Source organism: Corapipo altera, unplaced genomic scaffold, assembly GCF_003945725.1.
Source record: "Corapipo altera isolate COAL_440 unplaced genomic scaffold, ASM394572v1 61411, whole genome shotgun sequence".
NCBI lineage: Eukaryota > Metazoa > Chordata > Aves > Passeriformes > Pipridae > Corapipo > Corapipo altera.
This window is the reverse complement of record NW_020884875.1, coordinates 10752212-10779650: the sequence shown is the minus strand read 5'-3', so window position 1 is coordinate 10779650 and position 27439 is coordinate 10752212. Positions and strand designations below refer to the sequence as shown.

At 37.6% G+C, this 27439-nt stretch overlaps 2 protein-coding genes across 2 annotated transcripts in view; one reads left to right on the top strand and one right to left on the bottom strand.

Annotated features, from left to right (window-relative positions):
• JMY (junction mediating and regulatory protein, p53 cofactor) overlaps positions 1-6671 on the top strand; it is a 68762-nt gene extending 62091 nt beyond the window's left edge. Inside the window, exon 11 of the mRNA XM_027634411.1 lies at positions 1301-6671. The gene's annotated coding sequence lies outside the window, so the exon portion shown is untranslated. The remainder of the gene's footprint in view (positions 1-1300) is intronic.
• Positions 6672-9106: 2435 nt separating this feature from the next.
• The window catches only part of HOMER1 (homer scaffold protein 1), a 91603-nt gene continuing 73270 nt past the window's right edge, over positions 9107-27439 (bottom strand). Inside the window, exons 7-9 of the mRNA XM_027634415.1 lie at positions 24077-24187; positions 22430-22510; positions 9107-17356 (exon numbers count right to left, since the gene is read on the bottom strand). Coding sequence (XP_027490216.1) covers positions 17168-17356; positions 22430-22510; positions 24077-24187 — 381 coding nt within the window. The 3' untranslated portion in view covers positions 9107-17167. The remainder of the gene's footprint in view (positions 17357-22429; positions 22511-24076; positions 24188-27439) is intronic.

Sequence of the window (27439 nt, the reverse complement as noted above, 5' to 3'; positions counted from 1 at the left end):
CACTTACCAGTGTCATATTTTATTATAAAAACAACGCTATTTTCATGCGGTGAGACTATTCAATAGATAATAGTCTCAACTGAAAAATAGTTGTACAAAACAGGTAACAGCTCAGAAAGGAAAAGCAAGCCCCTGCTGTGGAAGCATGTGAAGTGATTTGGGAGAACAGAGAGGGAGACAAAACTCTTGAGAAATTCAGCTGAATAAATACTTTCCATATAGATGAGTGTGCTTGCTTGACCAGACTGGCTTAATAGAATTCATTATACAAGAATAAAATGTAATGAAAGTCTGCTGTAGAAATTGCAGACTAGTATTCTTTTACTATAAGGTCATCCATTTAATACCGTGCTTTAAGATTGACCTACTGATTTTTAACTGGTAAGCTCTGCACATGCCAAAAACTAGCACAGAAGTTTTAGATTGAAAAGTTATACAAAAGTATATTGGCACACGTGTTGTGAACTGTGCTTAATTACATGGACATTTGTATAGGCTAAATGTAATGCAGTTATTTGCCTTAGGAACGAAGGCTAAATCTGAAACAGTGATGTACATCTGTCAAGAGCCAAAAAATGTCTTGAAGCATCTGCAGGGAGTATTAACAGTGCTCCCTGAAGAGGTTTCATTAATTATTGAAGTTTGAAGACAAACTAATAGTAACTGATTCTTGCAGGAGATTTAGTCATCTGTTGTATTACCTGCTCTGTAATTTAACTTCTACCTAAAGTTATGACTAACTAACTTAAAAATAGTTCCTTCCTTACAGACACTCTAAACCACATGCAAAGATGTTGAGGCATTCTGTGTACTGAAATAGCTGAACAAGTAATACAAATATGCACTGGCCTCTGTGTGAAAAATCCAGGAGATTACTGGTTATCAAAAGCGTCCAAAGCATATATGTATATGTACATAATAGTACACATAAACCACTATAGTACATTAAGAGTACTTCTAAGTAATGCAAAACGTGGGTTCCTGTGAGTGATGGACAAAGTAACAGATAACAAGTGAGCTTTTTCTCTTTGTGATCTTCTAATTGCAGTATTTTGAGCCTCTTCAAACTCTAATCTGCATTCACTGCCAGTAATACTAGAAGGCAAAAAAAAAGACCTGGTCATACTATGTGTGTTCTGGCTCCAGAGTTAGTGTGTCATTACCCTGGGAGCAACGAGAATCTTTGCTCAGTACAACACTGCTCAGTAGTGCATGTTAGAATTGCCTGATATGTTGATCAAAGAATATTTGTACAGCTGTTTAGCTTTTCAGATGTTCCTTTTTCTTTTTTCCCAAACAGGTGATTGACAGCCACCGATGTGAGAAAAGAAACCCCAGTTGAAGATTACTTTTCCTCTGCATTTCTGAAAATTCAGAGCCAGCAGTTATGACCATCAATTCCACAGGAGGCTTTTTTTGGCAAAGAAAGTCTTTCTTTGACAGATAATTCAGTATATGGAAAAAATGGCCTGAAATGTTAATTTCAGGTCACTTTTTTCTTTATTTGTTCAAGCAAATCCTGGTTTGGGCAGAAAGCTAAGTTGTTTAGATGTGCATTTTATACTATCAAGAATGCCCAATTCTTAAGCACTTTTTATATTTGTGTTAGTAATGTGTGGCCAGGTAAGTGAGGGGGGCATTTTGAGTTGGATGACTATGTGGTGTTAGAGTAACCTTAGGATTCTAAACCGGCTAGAAAATGTCCCCTTCACTGCATTGAATATCTCATGTGCTTGAAAATTCAAATAAATGGCTCCTGGCAGAGAAGGTTGCTGTGCAGCAGTGTGATATTCCAGAAAGAACAGAATTTCTAGTTGCACTACAGTAGCTGAAATTCAGTAACATGCAACTGAGACTTTTTTTCTTCTTAGTTTGAAGAATTGTATGTCAGTGTGAAAAGCAACAAGTGACCACAGCACAATGAGAAATAAGAATTGAATTCAGTACATATTCGAGAATGTGTTTGTTTCCATCACGATACATTTAGGAAGACATACCGCAGCACCTTTTTAGAAGGTCATTTGTAGTCTGACATCTTTTTAAAGTAGACATTTTCATGCTTTTTTAAAATAATATTTAGCTATGCTGAACCAAGTTAGTTATACTTTTATCATTTGTTATAAGAAGCAATATTTTGTAATTTCATACTTAAAAATATTTTTCTCTTTTAGTTTAAAATGGCTTTTGATTAGTCTAAGCAGCCTTCTTTAAAAGAGATCAAAGCACTTAAATGTACTGATAATTCAGTTGTGAAAATCATGCTTTTCCTGCTGGTTTTCATTATTCCCTTTAGTGGCTGCAGAAATGTTTGTATTTCACACCCAAAAGCCTACTGGCTGAAAACTGGTTCTTTTGATTCTGACTGTTTTATTTGTAAAGGAGGGCTACAACTTCCTCTGCAGTGAATACTTAGGAGTAGTCCTAAACTTCATGACTAATGGCTGCAGGCAGCTACTCTTACGATACCACAGTACCAAGAGGTATGTCAATACAAAGATACAAATAGCCTTGTACCGCTTAAAAACCTCATGTGGTATTAAAGTCAGCCCATTACACTTCTAATAAAACTGAATTTTCACTAGAATTTTGTTTTTACTAGTGTAACATACACTGTGTTTGAGAAATACACAGTCCCTGTCCTTTGTGTAGTGTGGTCCATTCACTGTTCCTCTTTTGACAGATAAACTATGGGGATTTGGGTTCTTTTAAGTGGAGTTACTCATTGCTGCTGTCATGTAATGGAACATGTACTGTGTTAAAATTTATAACAGGGGATTTCATGTCTTGCCGTTTACTTACAGAAAGAGAGCAGGAGAACTTACCTTAGCAATAGGCTGTATAACCTAAAGGAACCTCAGCTCTTGGACCCTTCAGTTGTTTTGCTGTGGCTGTCTGAAAATTAAAGCTCTGTCAAACATCTTGAAAGGATTTTCTTAACCATGTTGCCTTACAAAGTTAGTGAACATTCATTTTCAAAGCATCTGCAAGCAGTGTTAATGCAGAGTTGTATTGATTTTTGCTTAATTAGTTGTCAGGTCGCTGTTTTTTGGTCCTTAGATCAGCTCTGTGAAATACCTGATAATGGCTTTCCACAGGCCTAAAACTACATCGATGTTTTTTTCTTAAACTGCTTCTCTGAACTCTGAGTTACATGGTATGGATGCAAGCTGCCTAATGCTGTGTTCATGCAGCAATAGTAGCAATTTCAAAGTTCACCATAATCATTTGACACAGCCTATACCATAATCTGTGGTGTATATTTACTCTATATTTGTTTGTAATTTCAATCACCACACATTAAAACCAAGGTAATGAAATAAATTTTTGGCTGTAGCACAGAGCAGAACCATGATGTAGAATGGTAATTCACATTATACAATTCATCTGAAACTTAGTGCAAAATTACCAGTTGTGAATGAGCAACTTTTATATCTATTTTTTCCTGTTTTTCAGCCTGCAGTTTTATTCCTTGGCGTATGCATATAGGACACTAGTAAAATTCCAAGCCGAGGAAAAATAGTGTAATTTTAAAGTATAGGTGCAGTGGTTCCCTTGCACAGCATTTGTCTGCAGTTTACCACTGTGTTGTGATTTATCTAAATAGCTCCATGCTGTACTGTAGTACAGTTTTCAGATATGTTTGCCATGTAATCTGTCATCTTTGCCTTGAAAAATGTGTGCATGATTGATAAAAAAATTACGTTTCATATTTAGCTGAAATCTTAGATTCCTGTAATAGCTTAGTCTGTATAGAAATGGAGTTCTCATATGAGCATGTATTTTATGCGCACACAAAAAGTAGTTGTTATGCTGAGCATAGCAGTATGTATCAGTTCAAAACTGCCATCTTCTGTGTGGAAAGTGAATGTTTGGTTTTTTCCATGTCCTGCTCAAAAAAAAAAAAAAAAATTCCTGAATTTTAATCCTCCGTGAGTCACTAGATGTCACAATTTCACATAATTTTCCACTTTGATATAAAAATTGTGCATATGTAGTGTACACAGGCTAATGCATATAACTTCCATCCTTCGTAATGTGAAATTTTCCAGTTGGATGGCTACAGAACCAAATGGGGAAGGTTTATATTCACAAGAAACTTTTATGGAAATTATGACAGTCCTGCATTGTGGTCGGTTCCTCCATAGCTGAGAAAAGCTGTAATAAGTGCGTTGGTCCTTGAGAAATCTTGGCAAGCATCATTAAGAAAAAACACAGAAACATGTGCAAGGAGCCTCCACAAAAAGACCTTTCTGACTATTGGTATTTTTTGTTTCATTGTTGTGACTGCATTGTTCCATTGCTAGTTATTTATCTTAAACAATTTGTCATCTGTTGGGGTTTTTCCATTTTTAGAAGCTTCTTTCTTCTTTCTTTGTTCAAATTAAAACTCTTACTATGGTGTAATTGATCCTGTGAGGTAAGGAGTTGGAATGCATAATGTTTATTGTACAAATGCTTATGTAAGGACTGAAAAAATCTTTTTTGAGTGGGAACAAGAAACTAAATACTCAGTTTCTACTAAAATAACCAAAATGTAAACAAACAGCAGTAGTCTTTTGTTCAGAAATGGAATTTTCATCAACAAAAATTCCATGCTCTCATTCACAGAGGTTCCAGGTCCTTTACAGTTGACCAATAGTCTTACTCACTTTACTTATTTTCATATGCTAGTTATCTGTCTAGGGTAGATGAAGGCTTTTTTATTTTTCAAACATCACTTTTGAGTTTTGTTTGTTTGTTTTAAATCTGACAGTCTGCATCCTACACCAGACACTTGTAAAATAAATTAGTATGATTATATATTGTGTTCTTTTGTGACTGCATTGGGGATAGAACTTAACATACTTCACTATATTATTTGTAAAGAATCATTTTGAGTATGAGCACTATATTCTGTACTGTTTAATATTAAAGTAATGACAGATGCATTATTGAAGATGCAACTTACTGAGGAAGCAGAAACATTATTGGTTAATGTTACCCTTGTTCCATTTGTTGCACTGAATTTCAAGAGTGTAATTTGTAAATCAAGTTTGCTTATGCGTGTAATCAGATTTTATTTTCATTGTAATGCTTATGTAATAAATTACCTGCTTATATTTCTGGTAACAATTCCATAAGCATGGACAATACGTTGTTATGTTTCTCACTACAGAATTAATGTTAAGAACAAGCAAAGCTTCTTGCAAAGAAAAGGAGTAACAGAAGCACCTTACTGGGAGAGTTTGTTGCATGATTTCACTGCTCTGGGAGCTGACAGACAGTAGATCATCTTAAACTTGACTGCAAATTGCTCTTTGGTGTAATAAGCACATTGACATATTGCTATTAATGCTATCAACAGCAATGGCTATTTTTAACCTACAAATATACTGTAATTTAAATTTTCCTACAAAATAAATTTATATTTAATTGACGCCTAATACAATAAATACTTAAATACTTAAAATTAGAATTTTTAGGAGGGTCAAGGGAGGGAGGGCATACCAGTATATTTGTGGGAGGGACGTTGAATATAGGTCTTTGTACTTCAGTTTGACTGTTAGCCCAAAACTCACAGCTCTGACTGTGGTGAATCTGCAACCTGACATCTATATATTTTTGTTGTGATTCAGGTCTTCTATGTTCTGTGGCCCAGAGCTTCAGAATTTGACAGAAGTGGTCATCTTTTCTGTTCTCAAATGTGAATGCTCTGTACCTCTATCATGGGAAATGACCAAGCAATGAATTTTACTCTGCTGAGTTTCTAATACTAAAATAGAGCTTTATTTAAAGCTGTTATCTAAGGCTGTTAACCAGAAGTGTGTCCACTGGAAACAAGCAAAAAAAGATGATCACTGTTTTGGTGCATAAAGTCCAAACTCTGCAGAGATTTTTAGTCCAGTCCTATCCCGTAATAAGTTTGCTGTAGACTGGCTTGATTTTCAGATTACAAACTTATTTTTGATTTCTAAATTGGGAAATAGGTGTTGGACATTGGGGATATTCACTTAACATCTCCCAGCATGGTGTTGCAGTTGCCATATATTTTGAATTTCATCTTAATGTATAAAAAATGTATCATCATAAAAGGAAAGCTTAAGAATTACAAATGACTGCAAGTTGTCTTGCATGAATGAAGCCAGCGAAGCTTAGTGAAACTAACTTCTTTGTTAAGCCTGTTGAATAAATAAGAAATAATCTAAAGAAAACAAATTTTCCATTCACTAGCTTTGTGCAATATTATTATTAGACTCAGACACTACTAGCACATTGTGCTTGGCTTTAAGAAAGTTCTTTAACTCCATTATATTCAAAAGGACGTATTAAAATCATATTTTATTGTAAACAATTCTGCAAATTTACTATGGCTGAAAATGCTCAAAGTTATAAAGTGTTAAGCACAAGTATGTTTTAAAAAAAAAAAAGGTTAAAAACTAAACAGACATTTCTAGCAATACCTAAAAACTAAAAACTGTCTGCTTTTTGGTCTTTTTTCTTTAGTGCAGCTTTTCAGCAACGCAAGTTTATTTCTGTGCATTTCATGTTTTTTTTATTATCATGATTCAGAAATATAAACCTGTACGCAAAGTACTGCATTCACCTTATTGTACATGCAATGTAACATCATACTCACAGTTTTGGTGCTTTAAAATTATTCCTTTTTTCTTTATTAAAAGATATTTATTTGACCACTGTCTTGGTTTTACCTTTGACTATGTACCAACATTAAAAGAAATATTTTTAGCATAGTTTGGTTCCCACCAAAAAAAAAAAAATCAGATCTGATTCATTTCGGTTCCCTTTGTTACTCCTTTAACTCCTCAAGCTGCCTGTTATCGCTTAATGGCAGGTGGTTGTGTCTAAGCTATGTTGCAACAGGGAATAATATATTTAGGTAACATCTTTGTAAACGAAGTCACGTGAACAGTTGAGGTATTACAGAAGAAACTTGCTCTTAAATAATGCAGAATAGTTGTGCTTAAATACAAGTCACACCCACTTTCCATCTCTTAATCAAAAGACAAACAACTATGAAAAAAATGTAAAAGTTTAAATCCAGACATGGTAAGAGCTTTAGTTCCCTTATTACACTTACCGTGTCCCAAACTAGAGTTCCTAGATGTCTGTGGGTAAGTTTTTCTGGTTTTTTCCTATAGTCATTTTATGTTGTTATTTATGTAAACATAAATCTTATGAAAGAGATATATTTGTATTGTGTCTCCTTTCCCTCTGGCTTCTGTGTTTCTGGTGCAGTGCAGGTGGGTTCTATGTCCAGGTGGTCCCTTAACATGAGGAAGATAAAAAAATGAGTGTATTCCTAGAACAGGAAATTTTTAATGCAGTTACAATCCTGAGAAAACAAGAAAAAGGCTGGACATGTCTAAGAGCGATTTGAAACAAAGGTTGTATTTGCATTATAAACCTACACTGCAAAGTGTCTTAAACAAAATTCAAGGCCTGTCTGGCTTTGGTTTCCTCGTGATGTTTTTCTCATTGGGTTCACGTGGCATATGCTGTTAATTTCGGGTTGTGGCAGAACACACATAGAACAAGTAGGAAATTTGCTTTGAAATAAGCAAGTAGTTGCTGACTTAAGAAAGAAGAGAGTTGTATTTGTATCCGAGTTCTGTTCCTCTTGGTCTGGCTATGCCCTCAGCAGTGTGTGACTGTGGTGTGGGGGCCTGTGCAGGACAGACAGATGTGCCATCAACTGGTGTCTGCTTTGGCATTGGCTTCAGTGGATAAATAGATGCTTTTATATGACTCGTGTGGTTATCCCTATGGGTTGAAAGTGTATTTAATGCCTGCATCAGAATTGCAGATTAGTGAATATATCTGTAGGCACACTTGGAAGGCACTACTGTGCTATGCAGAATAAGGCCTAAATGTTTGTACAACACATAGAAGATGGAAGATACATAGAACCATCCTTTATTTTTTTTCTGTTCATTACATGTCAGGTGTAAAGCAAAGGTACATTGTAAATAATATTCACTGGGCCACAGTGCCTCTGAAACTTGTAGAAATAAAACCGCTCTTTCTCACAGGAACCAGTGATATGCAGGGTTTGTTTCATTTCCACCACTTACTATTTAACAGAGGCAATACATACAAGGGAGAGAAGTAAAAATGGAAAGTGAGTTTGTCAGATCTCTTCTTCTAAAACCAATAAACCTTTCTCAGCAGTTCTTACTATTGCTTCCCATAATAGGGAGAAGTTTTGCCACTGTTCTTACCTTTTGGGAGTGAGGGTTATAATTAAGGATAAAATGGCCTCTGTAAACTTTAGATGTACCATGTCAGTCGTTCAACTGTTCAAAGCATCACTTTGTTAACATGAACTGCCCTACAGCAGGAAACCATCCCAGAGGTTTTACCAGGAAGCATCATTGCCATATAACCTACCTTACAGAAGTGCTGCAAGTTTGTGTCCAACTCTCTATCCTGTAGAATTGTTCCCACGGAGATGCCTTCCTGCCCTTTCCCCCTTTGCACCAAGATTCTCAGTCTCTCTTACTTTCTCTAAACTTAATGCAAATCTTCACCACAGTCATGCTCACTGTCCAGCCTTTCATTAGCTCAAAGACAGCATACCTCCCTTGAAATGTTGCCTCCACAGCAAGGGCTGATGGATAAAAATGGGCAGAGATTATTGTCTGTGCCGTTAAAGCTGGTGCCTGTCTGTGTTGGTGCTGGGGTTCACTTATCATTCATCAACCAAAACTCTGGGAAAAAAAAACCCAAACCAAAACGAAAATTACATTTAAGTTCACTCTATCTGCTGCCTTACTCTTTATTCCTACTGCAGTAGTGTGCTGCCTGTGGGATGTTAGTTGGAGATACTTGTGCCACAGGCAAATCACCTGTACTGCCTTCTTGTCACCCTTTCTCCTCACCATGGAAGACAGCAGACTTTCTGACTTCTCTGGGACATCTCACTACCACCCCATATTGCTTATATAAGGCCAAGCACATAGATGGTCTTTCAAACGAAAGTCACTGTTTACTTCATTCTTTTATCTTAACTTTTCTAATTGGCATCACCCTCCCTCTGTACATTACTGTTTATTGAAGAATCATGCAATTCATACAAAACACTTGAATTAACTATACTTTTTGTTCCTCAGTACTTTATTTTAATCCCATTAAATTTCAGTAAGAATGTAACTGAGCTCTTAGCATACAAAATCATCAGTGCATGCTCAAACTGCCATGCATGTTAAATGCACAATTTAAACAACACAACAGACGTTTTATGAATCAACTTCATTTGAAGCATCATAAAGTGATGGCCTTTTTTCCCCCCACACTCACTTGCTGTGAGTAAAATAACTGTTGGAGTGGAGAGAGTCCTGCAAAAACGATTTGACAGAGAAACCATTGCAAACTGCTCTTGGTTTCTAGTGAAGTGTTAAAAAAAAAAAGAATTGGCATTAAAAAATAAAATTGACAGTACTAAAAAAAAAAAGACAAATCCTATACTTTTGTTGCTGAGCCATATGTACCTTTGTCATTCCTGTAGTGGTTTCCTAAAGGTTTCTACTGCTGGAAGGTCACACTTAAGTGATCCATTGAAGTGCCTGCTGGTTGAGGGCTTCTGTTAATAGCAAACTAAGATGAAAGCTAAGGTCATTACCTCCCCTCTTGTCCAGCACCACTGCATGAGCAAATTATTTCCACCCACTCTGCAACAGCATTTTATATAGCCTGTCATGCATGCCCTGCCTTACTGTTATTCAACTTTAACTCAAACTGTGCTCAGTGGGTCAGGCTGTTGGCTTTTGTGAGGTCTGGCCATTCCTCCGGTGCCTGTGGCCTGCAGCCAGGGTCAAGAAAAGCTGAGTGACACTTGTACCATGTCTACTTTCATTAATCCATTCTGGGAAGAGATGGAAGGAGTGCAGGAATTGTCCTCAGTCAAAGGTAGCATTAGTTAACTATGCTTGACTGATAGAGCAAATCTCTGTTCAGGAGATCAGGTTTGTTACTCTTAAAAAAAAAAAATACGAAAGGTATCTGTGTGGGCTATGTTTTCTGGGAGAACATGAGCCACACATTGCCTATGAGGATGCTTTGCTTAGATTTGTGTACAAATTAACAATATATTACATCTAAAACACATTTAAATACTGAAAAGCAGTTACAGTTGCAAGTAAATGCTGTGTCCCATTTTGCAGAAGTCTTCAGCTTTTAATCTCAATTTGCAATAACAACCTTTGAACAGAAACTCTGTGTCCCAGCCAGCATTTGTTGAGACTGCACTATCAACCTTTTGGGATAAACCTCGGTTGTGCTCCCAGCCATCAGCTGCCCAAGAGAACTCAAGACTTCTAGCCTTTTGAGGCCCAGATGATCAAATCTGCTGCAGTCCTTGGTGGATACTCGTGGTTGCAGGGATGCTTCTGAATAAGAAAGTGTGTGGTACTGTCAGTACCAGGCTGGCTAAGCAACTGAATGCAGAATTTAGCTTCTGCTCCCTTTGGAGCTCACCCAGGGGAAGGAGCTTAGCTGTTTCCCAAGGGGACACTACAGTGTTTTCTGTTAAGCCATCAACATGTCATTGCAATGGCAAGTCATGGAGTTTCATTTTAAAAAAACAAAAAAAACCCCAAACTAAAACCAACTTAGCCTGAAATATTTTAAATTACAATTTCTTCACTTAAATCTGTCAAGACCTTCCAGCCAATGAAGGCCTGATCCCTTGACACACCACTGTGACCAGCTATTGTCTAAGTAGCTACATGCCAGCATTTATGCCACCTAAGATCCAGCACTGTGCTCGTGGGGGTCAGGGAAATCAGCTCACAACTGCCTCTATAGCAGCCCCCTCTTCTGGTGCAGTGCCTCAAAAAAGAGACTTGAAATGTCACAGCAAATTCCACAGCCACCTAGTAGCTCCTCCTGAGCTGTAAAACCAACCTCAAAGGCTGGTGAAACTGTTTGCTCTTGTCCTCCAAGTAAACCCTTCTCACTGCTGGGGTTACAGAGGCGATCGCATGTCCAAACATTCCAGCAGTTCCTAGTGGGGTTGTTTGCTCAGCCACAGAGCTGACTAATGCTGTACTCTGTGAGGCCTTACTTCATTATGGATTTTAGAATACCCATGTCCAGTTCAATACTGCAATTTGGCCCAAGCGTCAAAATTCCCTTAAAAGTCTCAGAACTTAGAGCATTGTTTGCCACCTGCCCAACCTGCCAGTCTGGACTAAGTCCTGTAGCTACATTTCCCTGTGATTCAGGCACACTGCAGCAGTTGCACAGAAACCTGCTCTCATCTTTGTACTGGTTCTCTCATGCAGGTTTCCAATGTTGCTATAATTCATTTGCAAAAGACCTGTCACCTGTCCTAGCTGATGACAGAAATCCTTTGGCTTGATGAGAATTTTTGCTGCCAGGTATAGGATCCCTTTGTTTTAGCAGGAAGATCAATTCATTTTCTTCTGAAAACAGCCTGCCAATCCTAACATATTCCTGTATTTTGACTTGAGGAGTTACACATGCCTTATAGGGAAGTTCTATTTGTGCAATGCAGTCATCATCAGTAAAGAGCATACAAACTCCTGTCTTCTGAAAATACTTGCATTGCTCTCTTTTAGACAGCTCTGATTCAAAATACGTCCTCGTGATGTGTTTCAGTAATGCTTGTTTAGAGCATCTGTGAGGTTTTCTCACTGCTTCTTCTCTTGGCATGTTTGATCATTGATCATTTAACAAAATAAAGCCAGACTCAGAGAATTTCATATGTCTTGTTCCCTCTCTGAAAATATTAACCTTGCAAATACCTGCATGACCCTATTTAAATCCATACACACAGATTATATTTGCACATACCTTGTCAGTGTAGCTCTTCCTCTCCCCTTAGCACCTGGATGCATGTATTGTTTGTGAAAGTCCTTGTTTCTGCCTCCGTCTTGATCTACTGGGAAAAAAAATCCCTCCTCTTCAAGAATTACTGCAGTCACAGAAATGCAAGTTGTCTTCCAAGAAAATGTCTAGGTTGCTACTCTCAATCTAATAAAAGCAAAAGCGGCTGACACACTGCTGGATCCATGCAGTGAGATAAGAGCAGATGAGAATCCCCGGAGCAGGGGTGGACAAAGTTGGAAACTACTTTGAAGTTAAAGAAAGAAAAACCCTAAAACCCAGCTCAGAATTCTATTACACAAACACCACTGGTGATAGGAACTGATGGCAGGAAAAAACAGGGAGCATCATCAACCACTACCAATGGCTAAAACTGGTACCAAACCTCTAGAGCTGTGAAGGTAAAAGACTGAAAGGACATGGGGTTTGCAGACTGTCAGGACTTCAGCTGTGTTCATGAAACACACCCCCAGTGCTGACCTTGAGAAGCCTATAGCAATCAGAGCAGAGTTTTGGCAAGCCAGGTGTGCTCAATGTCAGCATGATGTGAACACCTAGGAAAGTGAGATCCTTTCAGGTGGTTTGTCCTTCCCTATGCAAACCATTCTTGCCTATTTTTACAGCTACACAAAGGTTCTGCACTAAGAAATCTTTTTGAAATCTGCAGTTCCCCCCACCCCAAATTGAAAGCATTTTTGATAGTCACTCTCCTTCCCATGCCTTTATCTGAAAGTGATAAAACCTGCCAGATGTATTGTTGCATCTGAGCTCTGCTTGTGCAAGACTCAGCAGTGAGGGAAAAAAATGGGTATATTGTGTTTCTTTGGTCCTACAATGAGCTGCCAGCAGTGCAGAAGCAGTTCTGGCGACTGCAGGTCCCTGAGAGGTTTTGGCAGGCAAGCTATGAGACCCCATATGGTGTGAAAACCCACTTCTGTCTACAGTATCTAGAGGTATTGCGATATTTACACTCACAGCTGCTTTCTGGCTAGATTGCATGGCCAGAACAGTGGACATGAGCTGAACTGATTCCAGGATCTAACAAAAAACTCTGCTCATTGTTCCAAAACATTTAGCATAATAGGGAAAATTAATCCTACTTGTCTGAAGTAACTGGAGTACAACGAGGAACTAAGGCTACTCAGCAAAACCAGAAATTTTAAATAACATTATTTAGTGATATGCTCTCTGCTCAGCACCGTTCAGAGGTAGTGCACATATGCAGCATTACTAAGAAAATGTAAACAAGACAATTGAACATTGCTTTGCAGAGTCAGGTCCATTTCCTGAAAAAAACCCTTGATGTATAGGTATCCACTTAACTGGCAGTTATGTCCAGTTACTGAGACTGAACTACACATATTTGGATAGAGTTTCTTGACGGTCCTTTTTTAATTTTATTTTGACATCCAGACCTAATCTCTATTTAGATTTATCTTTGGCCTCATGATCCAAGATTTCTGCAATCAACCAAGTTCAGTGTTTTTACTGATATCCACAGTACCAATATCCACAGAGAGTGATGGTCTGCAAGAGTTTTCCATTCCTCTCTCCATGTGGTAATTCTGAAAAATGGATCTGATTTTTGAATGCAGTGTACACAGAGCGCTGTTCAGCAGCCACTTCAGTACAGAATATATAAGATGAAACAGAATGAATTGAGGTTTAGCCTCTTATTGAAGGTAAACCTGAATGTCATCTCTAACAGGTAGAAAAATGAGCAGAAATCAGAAACCTTTCACAACTGACAACCGAAGACACATCCCAAAATATTAACCTTTAATTGATGCACTGTTCATTCTTGCAGGGTTTTCTTTAAAGGAATTATCCTGGGAATGCCACCAATAGCATTAAACAATTCTTATTTGTGTAACATCTGGTTTAGCCCTTTATTTATTTATTTATATTTTACCTGAAAATGTATTTTCTTAGAGACCTTTAACAGCATTTCTGCATTAGCAGTTCATTTTTTTCTCCTCTTTCCTGGATATGCTGGCCAGGAAAAGGAACTCCCAGTCTGTAACAAACAGTTTAATTCATAGGTTTTACTTTGTCCACATATAAAAATGCAATTTCTGGATCATTGAGACATATGGATTATGAACAAGACACTCCAAAAACTAGCTATCCAGATGGGGATATACTTACAAAAATCTTTTATGTCAAAGTCAGGATTTCACAACATAACACGCTAATGCAAAATCCAGTAGCACCTGAAAGATTAAGGTAGCTGCTGCAATCACTTGCACATACTTGAAAAGATTTAAGAAGAAAAAAGAAAAAAGAGTAAAAGTACATTCTCCAGAGAACAGCAAGTGTATTTCAAAATAAAAAACTGTGGGTTTGATTTTTTTCTCTTTTTTTCCTCTTTTTTTTCTTTTCCTTTTTTTAATTTATTTATTTTTATTATTATTATTTCTGTATTTCTGTGAGGCTTATGGTAATTCTTTTTGCTTTGTTTTTTTTTACAAGACTGTAGTTGCCATGTAACAAGTTATACACAAAGTGACTGCTCTCCCCTCCAGTGCAAGTTCACGGTCATGTTTTCAGGCTATTGTACTGAACACTGTTCTTGTACACATATTCCCATAGTTTCATCAAAGATAGATACAATGTGCAGTACCTGTCTCACAGACAGTAATGCTTTAAACCAGAAAATTTTTATCTTAAAACAGAAGTGGAGAGGCTACAGTAGGTATAGCCACCTAAGCATGAACTTTAGATCACAATTTCTAAATACTTGCCTACTGTACATAAGCATTAAAAATAGTCTTAGACATAGGATTTTATTTATATGTGCACGTATGTCCACCTTATCCCATATTTATGTTTGGCAACTATTTGGGAATTCAAAGGTGCAGCCCTCAGTAATTGTATTATTAAAAAAAAAAGAAATAAAGCATATCTAGTCTATGAGAAAAGAAATTCTCAAATATCAATTTCCAATTTTAAATTTAATTTCAATAGGAAAATATTAAAAATGTGCACATCTAAATTTTTCCATGTTTTGTATATACATATGTGTGTGTACTTATACATAGAAATGCTCATGTACCACACATATTCACAAAATTTAAGTGGAAATATTTCAGTCCACTCTTTCCCCACACATATGACATCATATCTTTAAAAATGTCAATAATAATATCATTAAAAATAATATTACATTTATTCCATCATTAACTTTTTATTCTTTCTTCATCCTTATTATGTCCACTGAGCATTAGCAGGCCAAATTCTCCTTGCACTTCCACAGATGTTATGCCAACGGAATGTTGCTGACATCACATCAAGGACATATGGTTTACAGCAGCACAAGTGACAGGAGAATCAGGCCCAAATATCCCCAGGAAAATTAAAAACTGGCTGTATCTGCTCATCTGGACCTGATGAAGATATACACACCACTGTCTAAAATCCCCTGAATGAAAAAACACATAGTTCACCACAAAGTTTTCAACCAGTAGCACAATGAAACAAGCTCCCCCCACCCCTTTAATAAATGTGAGAAAATACCCTAAAAAATATGGAGAAAGCGTAAACATTGTGTATATTACATACCATATAATACATGACAGTTTAGCATTTGACCTAAGCCACTTCCCTGACTAGTCAGGGGAGACCTGAAAAATCACTGGTAAATGAAAAAAAAGGTATTTTAGAAATAAAGCATGTCTTTCCAATATAAATGACAACCCGTGTGTATTATATGGTATATACACACAGTACACACATGAAAACAAACTTATCTTTTCTAGTTTTGAATATCAGTCTCTAAGTGAAGAAAACTGTGTTGTACAAAGCAGCTAGACTTCATGTTTAACATTCAAATTAATTTGGGGAGCAAACAAGGGTTCGTGCATCTTTCGACTCTGAAGTCTGGCACTCGCTCATCCAGTTTAAAAAAGCCCTCTTCAATATTACAAGCAAATTATGGCAAGGATGCACTGTGATGCAAGACACATGAGACTTGGCTTACCTTTCAAAGAGTTGGGTTTTTTTAAAATAAATCTATTATATAAAGAAATGCGTGTTCGCCAAAAGTCTGTTAAAATTACATCAAAACAACTTTAAAACCTGCTCATGGAGGGTAATTGAATTCAATTTTCTGTTTTTAAACACTTAATTAACAGTTCAGAATATTGCCTGGTATGGTTTTGATAAAGATGTGATATGAAGACCCATAAAAGAGTAAATATGTCTTCAATTCAATTTGCTATGATAACAAAACTTCAAGAAACAGCCTTCTTGTCTAGACAAGTTCAGTGTATGAGCAATCCCTTGCAATAGCTCTATGCCCTTAGTGCAATCTGTAACAAAACAGTGCTCCCCATAAGTCATTATTCACAGAACCTGAATTTCATGTGACATTCTGATAAAGCCTCTCGCAGAGCAGGTTAACATTCAATATATGTATCAAGGCCAGAAAACAAACAACTGGCCATTCCTTGTTATCTGTGCAGGTCAAATTTAAAATTTTGAATTTACATTTAAAATTCTCAGAGGGTTTGGGGCTTTTTTTTCCCTAGGGGACTCACCTTCCATCATTGATTGGCTTAAAAATATAGTTAAGTGGAAGATACTATCTCACTGTAATTACATAGAATTCATATGAAAAAGTAAACCTTACATTGGACAATATTGTAGAACACCAGAGTAGCTCCATAAAGAAACACTGTATCTTCCAGTATATATATATCTATCTAGAAAAAAATCAAAAAACAACCAACCAAACAACCAAAAAAAACCAAAAAAGAAGAACTTTATACAAGCAATTATAGTAAATTTGTTTCAATTAAAGATGCAACTCTCTCTCATTCCTGGCAAGAATAAATTGGTACCGGCACTGCTTCTCCACAGTGCAACATACCCTGAGAAATTATTATGAACAACAAAATACAGGGCTGTCATCACTAAGTTCTTGCACAAAACACAGCAATTAAATATCTTAAATAAATAAAACAGCAGAAAACCTCTATTGTATCTATCACAAAAAGGGGATGTGACCTGGGACACTGCTAATTCTTCCATCACTGATAATTAGAAAAGGATTGCATTCAATTATTATTAATATCTTTCAAGTTATTTGTGGCCAATAATGTACAAGGAGGTAATTTGTAATTCAAGTTTTTTTGTTTCTTATTTTTTTCTTCAACAAGCTGAGTTCTAAATTTTACATTGAAATACAACTCAAATTTAAAACAATCCCTCTCAGAGGAGCATTTTCTAAATTTGTGCAACTTTGATGCAGAGCCCAACACAGTCCTATGAAGAGAGACAGTGCATCTTTAAGCTGATTGGCACTGAAATCCCCTTTTCTTTAACTGCATTCTATTAGCTTGGCCAAGTTATCTCGTAATTCTGTTAGTTCAAATATTTTTCCATCAAGAATTTCTAAAAGTGTCTTCAAGTTATTGCGAAAAGCTTCTTGCTCATTCTGACTTTTCTCCAGACGTTGCTCTAGATCAGACAGCTGGCCTTCCAGGTCTTTGTTTCGAATTTCTACTTCCTTCAGAAAAAATACATAACATGTTAATGTCTTGTCTGCAAACAGAAAGCAGTCTAACCTCCTGCTGGTACTTGTGTGCTATTTTTGTCAACTGCTTTTTAAAACAATTTATGATCCTTTACAATTTCCACTAAGCCAAAATCAGAACATGAATTGTTATTGTGATTCCATATGTACTGCTACTTCCTGATCTTTTTCCATAACTGTCTGAAAGACAGAAACTTTGGGAGAGGGATAAAATTTAGTCAGTGAACAAATGATACACTTACTTCTATCATTCAGAAATGTAACACCTAAGAAAAACAGCTTCTCAGAAGTTTACTTAAATTCAAGTATACCCTGATTTAGACCATGAATTAAGGACATGGTCTCCATGAAATGTTCTCATGGAGAAACCCATCCAGAACACTGCTTAGGAGGAGTACCTTACAGGCCTTTGCACTCTGAAAATCAGGACAGGAACATAACCTACCAAGACTGATGTCAAGGTGACATTGACTGTAACAAATGTAAACCAGAAAGCATAAGCACATCTTGCCTCACTGCACAGTGCCCTGGAGCACCCACCTGCAAGCCCCACAACAGCACAGCTGTGGCGGCAGGGACAGCAGGAGAGCCAACACTGCTCTATGGACAAGCAAGTCCCACACAGTGAGTGGAAAGATGAGGGGGTAGCATGTTAGATACAGTCTAGGGGATCTGACCCTGAGCAAGCTCAGCTCTCATTCACAAGCAGAAACCCCTGGCATCAGCCTACTGGGACTCCTTGCGCTCCAGCTTGCACCTGACAGGGCAGGGAGGTCGCGGCTGCTCAGCCCTGTGCAAACCAGATGCCTTCTCTTTGATCAAATTACTAATGTAGCAGTCATGTGAGTCTGGATATCGTTCTTTGTTCCATTCATTGCACACCTCATAAATTCATGCTAAATTTTGTAACTTCAGTTATGAAAATCACTGTCAAAGGCAGCACAGGGACAGCGTACATCATATATCCTGTGTGGCCATTCTCTGGAAAAGTACATAGTAAATTCCTATTTATGTATGGTAAGATGTTTTTCAACATCTCTTCCCTTTACAGTGGCTTTGTGTCACAAAGCTTTAACAGGCCTGCTCTGAGTTTTTACAACTAGTTTTACAAAGCAATAGGGAGGGGGAGCTCATGCTCCCAGTATGAGCAACTCCTCTTTCAGCCCTCCAACTCTCCCACTGTATTTGCTGTGATTCTTCTGTCTCCTCAAAAGCTAAGAAATATATTGATATTTATACTGGGGAAATATCAGATAACCATAGGACATAACAACCTGACTTAATACAGAAAATATATTTGGGCATTCAAGAGTAACAGGTATAAAACAGCAGCCCTGTGTCAAAGCCCATGGCCTGAGAAAGGTTTCCACTTGTGAGGCGTTTGATGGCAAAGTTGATTGGGTGCTGCATCCCTGGCCAGAGGAGGGATGGGGTGATGTGGCCAGTGCTCACTTTCAGCTCCCAACCACAGCAGCAGGTGCAGGTGAAGAAGACAGAACATCAGGACCGTCACTGACTCATAATTGTGGCTGCTTGTGAAGCCAAGGGTTACATCCAAGCCAAACTGAATACATCCCTCAGTTCTTGTTTGTAAATGAGCAAGTTAAAAACTATGGAGTTTTGGGCACTGGTCTTGACAGCACAGCTGAGAGCAGGAATCACCTCTTGCTGCCAGGACCAAGAGAAGAATTAACCTATTTAGAACTAAACAATATTGTTGCTAAAGCACTAAAAGAAGCTAACTGAACAGACTATTTGTAGAAATTACATAAATAAAAAACATACATGCTTGTGTAGTGATTAGCTATTCCACTGCTGCTACAAATGAAGAAGCCAAGTGGTCATAAGACAGTCACACCATACAAAGGCTCTCCTTCATTGGCCTGCTCCTGCCTTCCAAGCTGAGTACTTACAAGTATTACCTGGTGTAGTGACTGCACAAGCTCAAGACCCTCTGAGGCCAACTAACTGTAGTATAGGACAAAAAGGAAAATCCAAGGTATTCTCATCTCTGCCAGAATGATACAGTCCTTTCTTTAGTTCAGAGAAAACTGACTGCTGCTTTTCAGTATCTGTTCATGTGTCCTGCTTCTCCTATCACTGTTCCTCTTCTCACCAAATCTGTGTGCTCTGGGAAGTCTTCTTGCCACTGCTCTTACCCCAACGGTAATTAACTTCTGCAAGCAGGCAAGCAGGAACAAATTCATGGAGATATATATATATATATTTCAGGTCCTCCTTGGACAGTCTTAAATTGAAATATGCCAGGAGCTCTTGCTTTTAATTTCTGGAAAATGCTTCTTCCCAAATTTACATTTGATCCTTAAGTGTATTTGCCCTAGATTAGTATAAATGCTTTTTGCAATGTTATTGCATTGTAAGTTCATGTCCAAATTACGTGCAGCTTCCTATTTCAAATCAGTCTACTTCAAAACTGTTGCTTCTTAATTGGAAGAGGTGGAGAGGTATCCATGTAATGTAATCTATTCCCCCAGTTGTGTCATTTCGCTTTATTTGCAGCTGATCCCATCTAACAATAAACTGACTCTTTGATACATTCAGGCCCTTTGCAGAGTGTATTTTACACTGGTTTTTTCAAGCTCTTTCATCATACAATAATTACTCATATTGTTTTATCTTACAAAATAAATAAATTATTATTACTTATATTTGTTGTTTGCACTGTAATAATCTTTTGCAGAATTCAGTGCAAGGATTGGAATAAAATATTCAAAACCATACACAACACCTATATTCAGGAATCAGACATACTAATAAAGATATCCTGACCTACTGTGAGAGTCACACTAATCGTGACTCTTTGATACAACTTCTCTACGTTGCTAATGAAATTATTAAGTAACAAAGGCCCCGATACTTAACCTTCACAGTAATAACATATTGCTCTTCACTGGAATTTGCCAATGATTGATTTCTAATTATACCGCTGATATGAGTGTATCAGAAATGCAATACACCTTGAAATAGTAATTTCTTTGTACAGCATTTTTCATACAGGCTTAGAGTGAGATAATCCATTTGCAAAGCACAAGAGGGAAAAATAAAGCACAAGAACGAAGAGTAAGACAAACAGTATGAACTCTGGAGAGAATCACCCCGAAAATAAATGATGAATCAAATAAGTGAACAGATGTGAGACAATCTGGAGCTAGAGAAGAAAACACCATTTCGCTGATGTCACAGATGTAGGGTGAAGTGGCTCAGAGAAGGCCAGTATAATCAAAGCAGGACAATTATAGCTTGAATCCATTCCCCCTCTCCTGTCACTACAGTTCCTGACAAAGAGTCCTTCTCCAGCTTCCCTGTAGGCCCTGTTCAGATACTGGAAGGTTGCTGTGCAACCTCCTCTTCTCCAGAATGAAGAGAACTTTCTCAGCCTGTCTTCACGAGGGAGATGTACCAGTCCTCTTATCAACTTCGTTGCCCTCCTCTGGACTTGCTCCAACAGTTCCATGTCTTTCTTATGTTTGGGATCCCAGAGCTGGATGCAGCACAGCAAGTGGGGTCTCACAAGAGTGGAGTAGAGGGGCAGAATCACCTCTCTGGACCTGCAGGACATGCTGCTTTTGATGCAGCCCAGGATTTCATTGGCTTTCTAGGCTGTGAGCTCACTGCTGGCTCAAATGGAGTTTTTCGCCAACTATCTCTCCCAAGTCCTTCTCTGCAGGGCTGCTCTCAATCACTTATATACAAATATACTGAAAGGAAACTACTGACTTAATTATGCCAGATTTTAATAAAAACATTTTCTAATCTTTCATCTCTTCGTAGTCTCTCATAATTCTGCTTGCTAAGGATAGCTAATTCCTGCCTCACTATTACTTTTCATATTATCTTACAATGAAATTACTGCACACTAGTGCTAGAACAATTTCTAACTCTTATTGTAATGTCCCTTTTAAGTGTCTCATGTAAGTGCCTTTTCAGCTGAAAACTCCCATTTTTAGTGACCAACAATTTTTGAAACAGGCAAGCTCAGGTGTATTCAAAACAATTTTCAAAGATTGTTCAAAGTAATAATGTACTTTTTACAAATAATTTGACTTAAGAATGGGGAAAAATGAATAAACTTATTTTGAGCTTATGTGGTTTATTGTGCAGGTTGAAATTCGGTTCATGGAAGTTCCAATTCATGTAATGCATTTCAAAGAATACCTGCTTCATGATTTCTCAGATGTGGTTGATCTGATGGGGCTTGTTTTCAGTGTGACTTAAGCTGAGCCATAGAACAGTGAGGGTCCCCTTTCAGCACTTTGGGGTTGGAGTTATTTAATGCCTGAGTTTTCAGTTCTTTCAAAACTCTGAGTTCTGAACGCAGTGTTTAATCCACATAAGTGCTGGGTCAGAGGCAGGTTTGACAAGGAAGGCGCCTATGGCTGGTTGGTACAGCGACAGACAGACAGGAGCTCAGACAGAGCAAGGGAGGATAAACTGAGGGCACACTTATTCCAGTAGCCTCAGGTATCTGGCACTACACAGAATAAAGAAACAACTCCCCAAAACCAACAAAAGCACATTTCTAAGTAATTCCAAGAACATGTCGAAGTGTGTTTTTAAAGCCTGTACTACACAAGAACACTTTAACCCTTACTTTCTCAGAGCATGCTTAAAAGCTGAATACAAACTCATCCCAGTTCAATGATACACAGACTGACAGTTTCAGTGGCACACAAAACCTATGGGAAGATACTGCTGTGAAAATGAGACCAGAACTGCCCAGGACATGTACCAGTGAAGGACACCTGCTAACCTCAGAGTATTCCGCGCGTTTGTAAATGAAATTTGGGTCTGTTTCCTCAGGTAAAAATAGCAACTTAAAGCAGGTAGAATTTTTGATACAAATTCTTAAGGACCATCCCAACCCAGCGCTTTCAGTGCAGTCTACTTACATATTTATATGGCACCTCCAGTGAATACAGCACAAGGTGCTGATGTGAACTGCTCACTTGATAATAATTTTTCCCTTTTTTCTAAATTAAACGTTAATTTAAAAATTTCTCTAAATAATAATGCACTATAGCTCACCTGTAACTTCTGGGTCAGAGAATCCCTCTGTGCCTGGAGCTCTCTGGCATTTTCGATTTCTTGTTTCAATCCTTCTATTTCCTAAGGGAGAAGAAAAAACCTTGCTAGCAACATGTTACCTGGCTTGGCCTCAGTGCTGGTGATCTGGCTGCTGCTTCTTTTCCTGAGTAAGTATTGGAATGATACCAAAACTGGCAGTTTTTGGCATCACAGCACGTGAATCCCTTCTCCCAATACTTCTGAATCACAGTCCCAAAACTGAAGAAAACAAGCATTTTCTCTTATAAAAGTCCAAGTTTTCTTTTCCCACACAAAAGATATGAAATAATTTCTTCCTGGAAAATTAAGGGTCCTTATAATACAAATTTTTACTTTAAATTCTATTAGAATCTATCTTTCTCCATTTTTTCAAGAAAAAAATCCAGTTTTTGAATGTGAATTTCTTATTATGTCAGGGCTGAGCATTAAAAAATAATCTGCTTTAACCACTAATTTCCATAAAAAGAGAGTCTAAAAGAAATAGTATCTTTATGTTAGCAAGAGGAAAGTAATAAGGTATAAAAATAACAAATAAAGATGAAATAATGAACAGAAGAGAAACTGTTCTTAGCTTACTTTCAGGAGACAAGAATAGAAGAGTTAATGAAACTAAAGATATCAAACTTAAAACTATTAAGTACTCTTCCCCCAAAGGGCATATTCACCTCCCAGAACTCCTTTTGGCAAGATTTCTTTGCAGTCAACAGCTTAGCATAATTCAAAAGTGAATGTGCAACAAAATGGGAAACATTACCAACCTGAGCCTAATCTATTAAGCATTTTATGAGGGATTTTGGAAGAGGCTTTGTTCCATTTTGAGAGGATATTCTGTAATGACTGTGCCTCTCCTGCATCCTCCTTGAAAACCCTGCAATTCCCAGTGCCCCTCCAAACATATACACCAGTGCCCACTGCGTCTGTCATGGAGGGCTCTTATACAGGGCAAATAATCCTTCACATGCAGTTGCTTCCACCTCCTTTTTCCCACCCACAAAGGGGTGATTCCTGATCATTCTGTGGCACAGATCTGCTTTCCTCTAGGACCTATGCCAGCGCAGGTGTTACTCCAATTCCTTTTATTTTCTTGCTGCTGGTCCAGCCCAAGGCACATGGCACAATAAATATCAAGATTCAGGCTGGAGCCTTGGCATGTGTTTAGGAAAGTGTTGATCTTATGGACCATAGAATTCAGCTATATTAATAGAACTTGAAAAACAGACTGGCTAGAGACAGGCATTGATGTATTACTTGTTTCAAACTCTACTCTCCACAAAAAGGAAAGCATACTTAAAACAGCTTTCTTTCTTAGAGAATCTGGACTGCATCAGTGTGATGACACCGTGAAACCACTTATGACCTACTTTTGCAAAGAGATGTTTGGTAAAAGCAGACAGGAAAACATGATACCTTTTTTGTTGTTATTCATATACCCCAGCTCTACATTGTTCTGATGTAATTATATAAACGAGAAAACATTAACAATTTCAAAGAAGCTGAAAAAAATTTAGTTTGCATAGGAAATAATTCAGTATTTAGCAGGCATCACAAGCATATTGAAAGGCTTTAGAAATGATGTAACAGAAAAGCAAAAAAAAAGTTAGCAGATACCTCTTCTTTTTTCTTCAGTGTAGTCTCTAACTCCTGTATTGTCTGATTTAATTCTGTTTTATGTGTGTGGACTGCATTGGCTTGACTGCTTACACACTCTAGCTCAGTCACCTGTTAAAATAAGTAGAAGCAACACAAACAGAATTAATTTCAACATATTCAAGGCACTATTACTTATTTCCATCAATAGCTGCATTTGAAATACACCCTTAGTTCTGGGTGACTCATACCGATTAAAATGGCGAAGGTGTTCTTACAAAGATAGCATAAAATTCCTTAATATATTGTTTTGCATAAAACGGTTGCTATGACTTCTTGGAAATAATAAATTTTACATGTTACAGGCTGAGAAGAACATTAATTAAAACTTATGCTAATTATTGAAAATTTTAATGATGCTGCTGAATTACCATTTCAGAAACAGTAATGGCTTGGTGACTAAACACATATCTATCTGTCTAACTAACCTCTCCATCTGACACTTTTTAATGTTACACCATTTTCTAAGCCACAGTGCTCACACACACTTCCTAGCAAGCCAATTAACATTTCACAGCCTCACTTTCTGACTCAGCATCAACATTATAATAGCAGATAATCAGCTACCGAGGTAGAGTTGCCAACTTTCAACTTTTGGATCTCATGTCTCAGACACAAAGCCAACAGCTAATGTCACTATTTGGATTTGCCCAGTTCCTCTGTATTAGCAGAAAGTAAGCACTCTCCATCTGCCCCTGGATAAGTTAAGACACCTGGCACTGGTATGCTCTTCCATTTTATTTTCTAATCAAAAGGATGTTAATATCGTGCCATTCACAGAAAAACAGTTGTCGAAAAATAGCTTCTGCATCAAAGAAATAAAATCCATGCAGCTAGAGTCTAGCAGAAAAGTCTCTCACATTACAGGACAGAATATAAGAGAATTCTTATATTGCATGTCTGCATGGATGTGTGTACTAAAACATTTTTGTTTAATAACAAACTGTTAAAATATTTAAAATACTATTTAAAACCTCATAACTAATTATTTTCACCAGAAGTTATGAGCCTGCCAGTCTTAATATATAGTCTTCAACAGAGCTGCACCAGATACCTACAAATCTGGCCCAGAAACTCCTTTAAACAAAGTGCTACCCAATTCTGCAATGAAAAGCTTTAAGTCTCCACTTAACTTTCTCAGAGAAGTAGCCCTTAAGACTACTTTGACAGAGGGCAGGCATTCTCCAAGACAATTTTATTTCTTAGGTAAAATAATATCCTGGGGAATCAAGGTTGATACCCTCCAGTACTCTAGATAGTGAAGCCACTGTGATGCTAGTAATTTCAAACTCTGAACTATTTGTAGGCTCAAAAAATAGATTACTGAATGAAGTCAAAGGCAATACAAGATTAAATGCAAGAAAATTGAAACAAAATCCCTACCAACTTCTCCTTTCTAAATCACAGGGCACAAACCTCTGTAACAGCCATATTGATTCTAGTTTCTTCTGCTGGAAGGCTGTTAGTTAGACATTTTTGCTCATCAAGTTTATAAATGTAGAGAACTGAAATCAGACCAAATTCTTGAGAGGTGTAAGGGGAATGAGGGAGTAGGATACAGCTTGGTAACAACTCACCACTCCCCTACCCTGAAGTACCTTTTTATTTGCTGGTATTGTCCCAAAGGAAATATCAGTGCTCATGGCAAAAAGTAATAGCAGTTTCCTTAGTTTTATATGCCACTGAGCATTACAACTGAAGTCTTACATAATTTTCTCAATTTGCTTCAATAACATAAAAATATCTCTATTTAGATTCCCATAATACTGTTACAGTATTCACCACAACAATTACACAAAGAATTGGAACACACGACTGGGACAAACCTATTTCTACAAAGTGTCTGAACTAATATCTAGATAGAGCAAGAATCAGAGAGGCACAGAGTAATTTAGGCTGGAAGGGGACTCTGGTGGTCATCTGGTTGAGGCCTCCTGTTCAAAACAGGGCCAATTTTGAGGTCACATTTGGTTGTTCAGGATCTTGCCCAGTCAAGAACCTTTACCATCCAGCAGAGATGCCACAATTCTGACATTGTTGGTTTATGAGGAGCTCCTTCCTAAGTTTTGCTGGGACTGTCAAACTCATTCACCTCTTTCACCTTCATCCCTTCTGATGTTTAACCTCTTAAACATTTCCAAGCTTTCCTGCTGAGATGTTGAATGGCAACCTTCAAGAAGACAATCTCTTTTAAAGTTCAGTTGCTGTTGCACTCAGCAAGACCCACTGGCTCTTCCCAAGCCTAGAACAGTGAATGTTCACTTACATGAAATGTAAGACAGATGTAGAACTCGAAAGACAAAAGTAGGCCTAGTCCCCAAAAGACTTCTGTCCTAGAATCTCGTGTGCCTTGGAAGCAAGTGGGCAGAAGTCTCTCATCCCATGACTAATGAAGCGCTTGGACTCCCACTGTTCTCCACATGGTTTCCACACACTGAGATGATGTATGTGTTGGTGTAAGCTTGGAATTCAAGGAGGCAGGTGGATTGAACTGTGGTGGATGAAATGTTACTGCTCTAGGCTATTGTTGCTGGCTAAAAACACCTTCCACAGCAACCCTGCCAGATGCACAGCTCTCATGAATGCTCCTGAGTACACTCTGGTTCACACTAACTCAACACACTTACTGAAATTGCTTAAGCAAATACTGTTGATTATTTTAAAGAAATAAGCAAGGAGTGCTCTCACAAACCTTCTTCCCAACAGAGAAAATTGCTCCCAGAAGGACAATTAATTACAGCACTAAAAGGGCTGTGATGTCTTACTCTAGTCCAGGTTTTCTCTGGGCAAACATCCATCTCTTACTGCTTATGCAAGGAAATAATGTTCAACTGTTTTGTTTACCGTTCCTTGAAAAATCAGTAGGATGGGAAAAAGAGAACAAACTCAATTAAAAACCTGGGTTACTTAATCATTCTTATTTAAGAGCCCATTCCTACAGAGATCTGAAAAGATGTCAAGCTATCTTCATCATGTTATCTTGTACTTATACATGTACCTATAAAAAAGAAAGGCACATTGTGACCCTTTCAAAAAGACTGATAGAGTAAGATGGGCTGGAAAATTACGTGATATAAAGAACATGCTATTGAAAACAAAAGTCACAAAAGATAAAGCTCTAGGCAAAAATCTGAATAGCATTTACTTGCTCTGTTTCCTTGTTCCAAATGGAATTTAATTTTCTCATGACCAGTGGTCCAAAAATCATTACAAGTAACTGTTTATGCATTATGCACAGAAGGGGGCATAAAAGTAAGTTAAAATGCTTTAGTCTGACCCTCCCACGTGCTGTTTTCACTGACACCTCCTTGTTCAGTGTTTCAT